Raw genomic sequence first — 11,058 nt, 5'->3', positions numbered from 1 at the left:
AAAATAAAAAAAAAATATATTTTATTATTATTTGACTCAAAAATATATAATTCAATATGTGATTTTTTTTATATACAGAATTGATTTTTAAAAAATGTGATTTTATATATTCATATCTAAAAACCAATGCTACTAGTATCCTACTACTCAACTCATCGGTAAGTTTTTCGCCTTTTTATCAATCAATTTATGGCTGCATTTTCTAATATTTACCGTTTATGATGTCTTTGCTCCCAAGATAGAAAGAAAACACATGGAAAGCGCGCGGCAGCTGGAGTCACCCGTCAGCTGTGGGCCTGTGGCCACGTCATAAACCCATTATTAATTTCGAGAATGATATTTATAATCGAATAAATTTTGTGCATTCTTTTACAAAAAATTAGATAAATTTCAAATTCATATGAAAAATTAATTTTAATAATTGATTTTTTTTTTATATAAAGAGAGTGTGTAAAGCTTGTATATTCTAAAATTATATTTAGCATTACTCTAATAATCCCATTTTGATTTGACGAGATTTTGACGATAACTTATTTGATTTAAAAGATAAATTTTAAATTTTAATGTTTATAAATTAAATCTTATCATTTATGTAACATGAATCTCATATAGATCATAATTTGTAACGTATAAATTTTAGAGGGGTGATATAAGAATTTTGTGTTTTATTTGAAAGTTTAAAATATTATATTTTAATATTATTATTATTTTAGAATTTAAAAAAGTTTGAATTAAAATTTGAAAAAGTTAAATTTTTTATTATATTTTATATAAAAATTTTAAAAAAATATAATGATGAAATAAGTTAAGATAAAAATTTTATATTTTATTTTGTGATCGAGGTTGGGAGAATTTAGTTCTTAACCAGGACAGCAAATAGACAAAAAATAATTTATTATTTAATATTATATAAGGAGATGACAAAAGAGTGATAAGCGGTCCACAATTTTTCATGGTTTTTGGTCAACTCCAAGAGCTAGCTTGTCCAATACAACTACAAGTATCCGATACCGTGAACAGCCTGCCATTATAGAAGATCGCCAGCTAACACAGGACCAGCATATTGACTCTGCAGAATACACGCAAATGGAAATCTCTCTCTGTCTGTCTCTCTCTCTCTCTCTGTGTGCAGCGGCCAGCATATATCCCAATATCGTTTTTGCATGGAATTATCTCCAGGATACATATATGGAGGCTTGAGCTAGCTCGGAAAACACTTGTTTCTCTTGATCGATCAACACTTTTGAATCTTCATCCATTGAAGGTATGCTAAGAGCACTGGTATTATATATCCTTAGTCAAATACTAGTGCCTCTTAAAATTTTCGCTTTATATTAGTGAAATTCTCTGTATCGAAGTACTCAAAACTTAAAAGCTACACATATTTTTTATTAGACACTGTTCATATATTTTATTCTAAAATATAAAAAATATTATTATATTAATATATTAACTAAACGACAACAATAATGTTTCAGAAAACAAAGAAGAATTGATCCACATGATACACGATGATCAGCATGAATTAAGGATATATAAGCTGCATTCAAGTTCGATAAAATATATGATCGTACGTCGACGAAAAATATGTCGGATCCTGAAATTCAAGATTCAAGTTCGATATAATATATATGACGAATTAATCAGTTCTCATTTTTTATGTTATACAGTGTGTACGTTATGATTGGAAGTGATAAACATTATCTGTATTCAAACGCACCGCATCAGAGTCTTCTTTTAATGATATACTTGACTTAGCAGAATTTTCTCGGAAAATCATATTATGGGGACTCATGATTCATAATGAGAATACGTGGGACCTGTAAGGAGTCATTAATTTATTTAACGTTTATTTATTCTTGTGCTATTTATAAGAGCCTATCATATTTGATATTTATAACGTTTCTTCTGGGAAATAAATAGCTAGCCTTCTGTACAAGAAACTTCCTGATGGGAGGGATGGGCTGATCACTCATTTCTTAGAAAATTCTGTAAGTTTTGAAGAGTCTGAGAGCTAAAAAATAAAACCTGAGAGTTCAAAAAGTCAAAGTAGTATTTGTTTGTAGTGGGGTAGTAGACTAGTAGGTGAATTGGCGGTCTTTTGGCTTCACTATTCTTCTTCCATTTCTGTCATTATTGTTTTCCTTGCCGTATTCATCTTTTCTGTTTCATACTTGCAATTGTTCAATGCATCAGTATCATCTGGATTCTGGTCTTTGATTTTGAATTTATGGGTGATTGTATTCTGGTTTTGGAAGATCAATGTTACCAGATTTGTCGACGTTTTGTAGTATTCTGATTTGTTTTTCTGTGTCTTTTCAGGGAGTGAGAGGAAATTAAATCGATCATAGAAAAGTTGGTTCTGTACAGTGCTGTTTCAGTACTTAGAAGCTTGAGAACATGTCTTCTGCATCTTGGATCACAACTATCTCATGCTCGAGCCCTGTGATTCAATCCTCCAGTACTCCAGTCACAATATTCCAGTGGCTAAGATTCATTTTTCTCTCCCCATGTCCTCAAAGAACTTTGTTATCTTCCGTTGACGTCCTCTTCTTGCTCACCCTCTTGGTCTTTGCAGTTCTGAAGCTTCACTTAAAGTTCACTTCCAACGTCTCACCCAGCTCTGACCTCCGCAAGCCACTCATTAGAAACAACAAGACTAATTTGAGGACTACACTCTGGTTTAAGCTGTGTCTGACTGTTAGTGTTCTGCTAACCTTTTGTTACACAGTTTCGTGCATATTGGCATTCATTAGAATTAAGCAGTTGCCATGGAAGCTAGTTGATGGACTATTCTGGCTAGTCCAAGCCCTGACTCATGCAGTAATCACAATCTTAATCATCCATGAAAAAAGGTTTCAAGCTGTTACTCATCCCATGTCACTTAGAATCTATTGGGTTGCAAACTTCCTTCTTGCTGCCTTGTTTATGGCATCTGGGATTATACGTTTTGTCTTTGTTGAAGAACCTGGCCGGGACCCCGATTTGAGACCAGATGATGTAGTTTCTTTGGTTTCTTTTCCATTGTCCACAGTTCTTCTTTTTGCTGCTATTACAGGATCTAATGGGATCACAGTGACCAGAGAAAGTGAAGCAGTTATTGATGTAGAAACAAAGTCATATGAACCCCTTTCGAGTGTGACTGGATTTGCCTCAGCTTCTATAATATCCAAGGCCTTTTGGCTTTGGATGAATCCCCTGCTGACCAAAGGCTACAAATCTCCTCTCAAGATTGAAGAAATCCCGTCTCTTTCACCTGAACATAGAGCTGAAAGATTGGATGTGCTGTTTGAATCAAATTGGCCTAAACCACATGAAAAATCAAAGCACCCGGTTCGAACAACATTGCTCAGGTGCTTTTGGAAGGAAATTTTCTTCACCGCCTCTCTTGCCATTATGCGGCTCTGTGTCATGTATGTAGGGCCCATTCTTATACAAAGTTTCGTGGATTTCACCTCTGGGAAGCGAAGCTCCCCTTATGAAGGATACTACCTTGTATTCACTCTACTCTTGGCAAAATTTGTCGAAGTTTTAACGACTCACCAATTTAATTTCAACTCTCAGAAAGTTGGAATGCTTATTCGATCCACTCTTATCACCTCTTTGTACAAGAAGGGCCTGAAGTTGACTGGTTCTGCTCGGCAGGCGCATGGAGTCGGACAAATAGTGAATTACATGGCTGTTGATGCTCAGCAGCTCTCTGATATGATGCTACAACTACATTCTATATGGTTAATGCCCTTGCAAGTTTCTGTGGCCTTGGTGCTCCTCTATAACTACCTTGGCGCCTCAGTGCTTACAGCAGTTCTAGGACTTCTTGGTGTGATGGTATTTATCGTTATGGGTGTCAAAAGGAATAGACGGTTCCAATCCAATCTGATGAAAGATCGTGATTCGCGAATGAAGGCAACAAATGAGATGCTCAACTACATGCGAGTGATCAAGTTCCAGGCATGGGAGGAACACTTCAATAAGAGAATACAAGCATTCCGGGAATCGGAGTTTGGATGGCTTACCAAGTTCATGTACTCGGTCTCTGGCAATGTTGTTGTGCTGTGGAGCGCCCCATTATTGATATCAACCCTCACATTTGCTGCTGCGCTTTTCTTGGGAGTCACACTTGATGCAGGGACAGTGTTCACGACGACAACAATCTTCAAAATCTTGCAGGAACCAATCAGGGCATTTCCTCAATCAGTGATCTCAATTTCTCAAGCAATGATATCACTTGGGAGGTTGGATAAGTACATGATGAGTAGGGAATTGACAGACGACTCCATAGAGAGAGAGCAGGGATGTGATGGTAGAATTGCTGTGCAGTTTAAAGATGGGGTGTTTAGCTGGGATGATGAAAATGGAGAGGAAGCCTTGAAAAATATAAATTTTGAGATCAACAAAGGGGATCTTACAGCTATTGTTGGGACTGTGGGATCTGGGAAGTCTTCTCTCCTAGCGTCAGTTCTTGGTGAGATGCACAAATTAAGAGGAGAGGTATGAATTGTAATGGAGACTCTCTAGGAGTCTATAAAGGTTTCTTTACATAAAGTCTTTTCTGTTATTATATTTGTTTAGATCCTCTCCTGTTGTTTGACTGAATTGGATGGTTTATTCTTAGAGAGAAATAGACACATCATGTGGGCTTTACAATATTTAAGGATGCGTTTGTTAGATTTTCTGACATTGTGGACCTCCCATAAGCATTTAATGTCTACTATCTCTCTCTGCATTGTATTATGTAAAAACAAGATTTGCATATTCACATAAGATTTGCTTGGTAGAAGCATAATCATATATAAATGGTGAAAAACCTTTAAATTGGTGAACTGATTTGAGTTTTGAATGTCTGAACAACCTTAACGTTTATGGTTTACTAGGTCAGGGTTTGCGGAACAACTGCCTATGTTGCTCAGACGTCTTGGATTCAAAATGGCACCATCCAAGAGAACATCCTATTTGGTTTGCCACTGGATATAGAGAGATACAAGGAAGTCATTAGGGTTTGTTGCTTGGAAAAAGACTTGGAAATGATGGAATGTGGAGATCAGACTGAGATTGGAGAGCGTGGAATCAATTTAAGTGGTGGCCAGAAGCAGCGGTTACAACTTGCCCGGGCCGTATATCAAGATTGCGATATTTATCTTCTTGATGATGTCTTTAGTGCTGTTGATGCACATACTGGAACAGAAATATTCAAGGTCACATTAATCCTTATTTTACTTTCTCCGTAGTGTGGGAATTGTGAGGAAACTTAATTATTCATCTCATATTCCTCAAAAAATGGACATAACAGTTTGTCATTTGAAGCAGAATTATTGCAACATAAACTGTGAAGCAATAGAACTCTATTATCAACAATTAGGCAAAGCAATCTGTTTGCTGCATGTTACTGTCTATCTACCATGTTGCTTTGCTGTCACATGTTACTTCTCTAATTTGACTTACATGTCGATGGCTCTATGTTTCTTACCAATATGTCTCCACCCATTTTACAGAAATGTGTGAGAGGGGCTCTCAAAGGCAAGACCATTTTACTTGTAACCCACCAAGTTGATTTCTTGCATAATGTGGATCTTATCTTGGTGAGTGTGTTTTTTCAAATCTTTCTGTTTCTCTCTCCCATGACCTCACACGTAAATCTGTTTTCATATGTGTACTTTAAGTGCTTCTTTTTGTTTTGTTTTATGGTACCAGGTCATGAGAGATGGCATGATAGTGCAATCGGGAAAGTACAGGGAGCTACACGATTCTAGCATGGATTTCACTGAACTAGTAGCTGCCCATGAAACATCCATGGAGCTTGTAGAGGCGAGCACCACCTTGCCTGGTGAAAATTCCCCCCAATTACCAAAATTATCTGAAACCTCTTCCAACCATGGGGAAGCCAATGGTGAAAACAACTCTCTAGACCAACCAAACTCTAATAAGGGAACTTCCAAGCTCATCAAAGAAGAGGAGAGAGAGACTGGCAAAGTGAGCTTGCATGTTTATAAACTTTATTGTACCGAGGCTTTTGGGTGGTGGGGAGTGGCACTAGTGCTGCTTTTATCCCTCCTATGGCAAGCATCTCTAATGTTGGGTGACTATTGGCTGGCATACGAAACCTCAGAAGAGCAGGCTATGTCATTCAACCCTTCTTTGTTTATTTCTGTCTATGCAATCATTGCTGCTGTCTCACTTGTGTTGATATTGATAAGAGCTTTCTCTGTTACATTTGTGGGGCTTAAGACAGCCCAAATTTTCTTTGCACAAATTCTTCACAGTATCTTGCATGCCCCCATGTCATTCTTTGACACGACACCATCGGGAAGAATTCTTAGTCGGGTAAGAACATGGAGACAGATTTCAGATGCTTCTTTTAGCTGTCTGTTTTTATTTTTTATTTTTATGTACTACACCTTATTCAATGATAGTGTGTATATAGCATAACTGAGTTATTGGCCGATCCTACTCTTTATTGGGTGTAGATCACTCCTTCATCTACTCAGAAAAGTAGTGCAGTCAGGTTTTCACATGAAGATGCTTGAGACTGATAGAATTTTATATTTACTTTTTGACTCTTGTAGGCATCAAGTGATCAGACAAACATTGACCTATACCTCCCATTTTTTACGAGCTTAACAGTTACTGCGTACATCACAGTGATTGGCATCTTTATTATCACATGCCAGTATTCTTGGCCCACAGTATTCTTACTAATTCCGCTTGCATGGCTGAATATCTGGTACCGGGTATGAGCTCTCATTGCCTTGTGTTCTCTTGAAAGAGATAAATCATACTTCACATGCACATCATTCATATGCTTTGTAGTTACTCTTTTAGAACGTTTGGTTGAAGCGAGTTCATGTAAATCCATACTGCTAATTCCCGTTTCTTGTGGCTCAGGGGTACTATCTAGCATCATCTCGGGAATTAACTCGCCTTGATTCTATCACAAAAGCTCCTCTTATCCATCATTTCTCAGAAAGTATCTCTGGCTTTGTAACCATCCGCTCTTTCAAGAAGCAGGATAGATTTTGCGAGGAGAATTTCAAGCGTGTTAGTTCGAATTTACGAATGGTTTTCCACAATAATGGATCAAATGAGTGGCTAGGTTTCCGTTTAGAATTGCTTGGGAGCTTCATCCTCTGCATTTCAGCATTGTTCATGGTCCTGCTGCCTAGCAGTATCATAAGGCCAGGTATTTGAACCTTTGATATTTGCTCATAAACACTTTAGAAATATATTACATGTACACAAAGGATCATTGGCAAAATCTTTCTCACTGTTCTTTCGAAAAATTTGTGGTTTTAGAAAACTTTAAACACAAGATTCGTAAAGTGTCTTAACCTTCTTCCTTTTTGACAATGAGCATCAATTTTTATATGTTTAATGTACTAGAGATCATTGCAGAAAAGAAATTGAGTAATTCATTTGCTCTGCAGAAAATGTTGGTTTATCTCTGTCCTATGGATTGTCCCTAAATGGTGCACTATTCTGGGCCATATATATTAGCTGCTTTGTGGAAAATAGAATGGTGTCTATTGAGCGAATAAAGCAATTCACCAATATTCAATCAGAAGCAGCATGGGAAATCAAAGACTGCCTCCCTCCTCCAAACTGGCCTACCCATGGAAAAATTGACCTCAAAGACTTGCAGGTAAGTGGCCTTCAAATAATTCTTTTTATTGATAAATTAAAAACAAACTTCATGTCTTTTTGTATTCCTAAATTATCAGAATTTTTCTTTCATGGTTTGATTCAGTGGAAAGGCAGAAAAGTCGTTTTGATGAAAGCATAGAAATCAATAGAAAGTACTTCACTGGATATCTTTTCACTAGCAAACTTTAAAAGAATAATTTGCTTACAAACATAAACCTAGTAAATATTATTTCTGAATTTGAATCAAGCCATGGTGATACTTTGAATCTTGGGCATGCAGGTCAGATATCGTCCAAACACTCCCCTAGTTCTGAAAGACATTACTCTAAGCATTCATGGGGGTGAAAAAATTGGTGTTGTTGGCCGAACAGGAGGTGGGAAGTCAACTTTGATCCAGGTTTTCTTTAGGTTGGTGGAACCTTCGGGGGGAAGAATAGTTATAGATGGCCTTGACATTTGCATGCTAGGGCTTCATGATCTTCGGTCTCGGTTTGGTATCATTCCTCAAGAACCAGTCCTTTTTGAAGGAACAGTGAGAAGCAACATCGATCCAATTGGACAATATTCAGATGAAGAGATATGGAAGGTAAGCTCCTCACCACTCTTGTTCCGAATTGGACAGTAATATGCTTAGCACAGAACAACATTGATGGTATGACATGCTTCTAAGACCTATATGTAGAAAAAGTTTGTATATATTGTTTATTTGTAGAGGTAAAAGAGCTTATTGCTTTTGTAGAGCCTGGAGCGCTGCCAACTTAAAGATGTGGTGGCTGCAAAACCTGATAAACTTGATTCTTTTGGTATGTGACTTGCCATTTTTTCAGTCTGCTCTTCCAAAACCAACATTAATTAACAATGACAAAACGTTTCCATTATATTTTGAATTCCTAGTGGTTGATAATGGAGAGAATTGGAGTGTGGGGCAAAGGCAGCTTCTCTGTTTGGGGAGGGTTATGCTTAAGCACAGCAAAATCTTGTTCATGGATGAGGCCACAGCTTCTGTTGATTCACAAACTGATTCTGTAATTCAGAAGATCATCAGGGAGGATTTTGTAGCCTGTACAATTATCAGCATTGCTCACCGAATACCCACTGTCATGGACTGTGATAGGGTTTTAGTAATAGATGCAGGTCTGTGCTTTTCTCTTTTCTTTTGTTTGTATAAACAGATCATGCATTTGCATACCTTATTGCCTATTGTGATCCACATTCTTCCTTTCAATATCTCATTGACACATATTTAGGGCCCGTTTGGATAGTGGATAAGATTAGATGAATTGAGATAGTTTGTAAATAGTAGTGAGATTATTGGTTAAAATTAGATGAGATAAGATGAGATCATCTCACTTCTGTATCCAAACGGCCCTTAAAGTTAGTCACGAAAAAAGACTTTGGGCACAAGAACATGCCAACCAAAAAGAAGGATCATTGTATTGGTAGTATTGACCCAATTTACATCCAGAAAGAGGTCCAAAGCATCTCACAGTACAGATTTCTTGAGATGGGAGGACTGATATATATATATATATATATGTTGGTACCAAATATTGTTTTTCCAACTTAAATAAAGTGGTTTCCTCTATCTTCCATTAGGATTTTAGATACAGATCTCCAAGAAATCAGCTATCTATTCACATCTTATTAGATTAGAAGATAGAGGATTACACAAAAACAATCTCACAAACTGATGTGGGTTGATATGGTTCGTCAGATTATAAATTTATTTTTATTGTAAAGTAAATCTAACGGATAAGATAAAGTCACATCAGTTTGTAGAATTACTTTTGTGTAATTCGTTTGTGAATGTAGCAGTCCTCGTGATGATTGAAGCTTATGCCCTCCCTTTTCTCTTTCTACTTCTTAACAGGACGAGTTGAGGAATTCGACAAACCATCTCGCTTGCTTGAGCAGCAGTCACTCTTTGGGGCATTGGTTCAAGAGTATGCCAACCGTTCGTCTGGACTGTAAGACCAATATGATTTCCTATCCAACTCTGTAGCCAGTCTTGGCCAGTTGTCTGGGGTTGCCCATCAGATTCCATGATAGAAATCCCCTACTAGGAAGCTGATGCATGGGATTTGGTTATCAACAGCCACCGCTCTAATGTTCGGAAAATTTATTAGATACTCCTGAAATATAGATGGCATGGTACTTTTGTAACATGACACTAATTTCTAATGACATGGCATCCTGTGTGTAGTAGGACTAGGATACAACATACAAGTACTGCATGTCCTTGTTTCGAGACTACCTAATATGCTATGGACATCCCAATATTAATGCCATTCAATATACTATTATGTAATCGCAAAGACGCATGCATATATATATATATATGCGCGCGCGCACGAAGAAAAATGTTACTTTGTCTACTCAATTTGTCCCCTCATTTTGAAACCTCAAGTATTTTATTTTTTTTTTAATTTTTTTCTTTACTTAATATTTAAGGAATTGACTCTTACTGTATTGATATATTTTTATATTTTTTTAAAAATGTTTTTAAATGATAAAAAAATATGAATAAAAAAATTGAAAAAATGAAAATGTGAATTTGGCCTCGCGGTAACTTGCAGTGGGCTACTTTGAGTTGCAGAGTAGCACCGCTCATATATGAAAGCGAATTTCATAATATTTTATTAAGAATTAGAAAGTACAAAAATTTTCACATCTGATCTTGAACTTATAAAAGCTTTAATCCGTGGAAATTACTAGGGGTGTAAAAAAAAAAAAAAAAAACTGAAAAATCAGTTAAACCGGATCGGATCGGACCGAACCCCTTATTGGTGTGGTACCAACTCTTAAAAACCAAAACCAGTGCCAAACAGGTGTCATATCGATTTTCAGGTTTAAACCGAACGAGACTGATATATATATTTATAATTTTTTTATATTATATTATATATATATATTATATGTTAAATTACTCATTCATATAATATGAAATTTTAATCTTATTATTCAAGTCTATTACTCTTATAACACAAAATTAATATAACATATAATATAACATAAAATTAATCTTATAATTTTTAATATAACATATAAATTTTAATCTTATAATATAAAATCAATATATCATACTCATAAAAATATTCTTTTTGTAAATACATTTTTACACATTTGATCATATATACTCATATAAAAAGTCTAGAACTGATATAGACTATAGTTAAATTCAATACTATACTAGTATGTTTTAATTATTATAAAATAATTTACTTATACTATAATAATATAAAATCAATATATATACTCATAACAATATTCTTTTTGTAAATACATTTTTACACATTTGATCATATATACTCATATAAAAAGTCTAGAACTGATATAAACTATAGTTAAATTCAATACTATACTAGTATGTTTTAATTATTATAAAATAATTTACTTATATTATAATATAAATAGACTAAT

General features: G+C 35.6%; 1 protein-coding gene across 4 annotated transcripts; it reads left to right on the top strand.

Annotated features, from left to right (window-relative positions):
• Positions 1-1,023: 1,023 nt before the first annotated feature.
• Positions 1,024-9,946, top strand: LOC121262444 (ABC transporter C family member 14-like). Of its 4 annotated transcripts, none has more exons than XM_041164911.1 (12): positions 1,024-1,264; positions 2,323-4,491; positions 4,875-5,195; positions 5,493-5,579; positions 5,692-6,321; positions 6,564-6,728; positions 6,883-7,177; positions 7,422-7,636; positions 7,919-8,224; positions 8,378-8,441; positions 8,533-8,772; positions 9,509-9,946. In XM_041164911.1, the coding sequence occupies exons 2-12, from the start codon at positions 2,401-2,403 to the stop codon at positions 9,607-9,609; spliced, it is 4,515 nt and encodes a 1,504-aa protein (XP_041020845.1). In that variant the 5' UTR covers positions 1,024-1,264; positions 2,323-2,400; the 3' UTR covers positions 9,610-9,946. The 4 variants fall into 4 exon arrangements, with proteins under 4 accessions (XP_041020845.1, XP_041020846.1, XP_041020848.1 ...); XM_041164912.1 differs by lacking the exon at positions 1,024-1,264 and adding an exon at positions 1,919-2,070; XM_041164914.1 differs by lacking the exon at positions 1,024-1,264 and adding an exon at positions 1,924-2,085.
• The last annotated feature ends 1,112 nt before the right edge of the window (positions 9,947-11,058 follow it).

This window comes from Juglans microcarpa x Juglans regia, chromosome 4S, assembly GCF_004785595.1.
Source record: "Juglans microcarpa x Juglans regia isolate MS1-56 chromosome 4S, Jm3101_v1.0, whole genome shotgun sequence".
NCBI classification, from domain to species: domain Eukaryota; kingdom Viridiplantae; phylum Streptophyta; class Magnoliopsida; order Fagales; family Juglandaceae; genus Juglans; species Juglans microcarpa x Juglans regia.
This window is presented reverse-complemented; position numbering and strand designations above follow the sequence as displayed.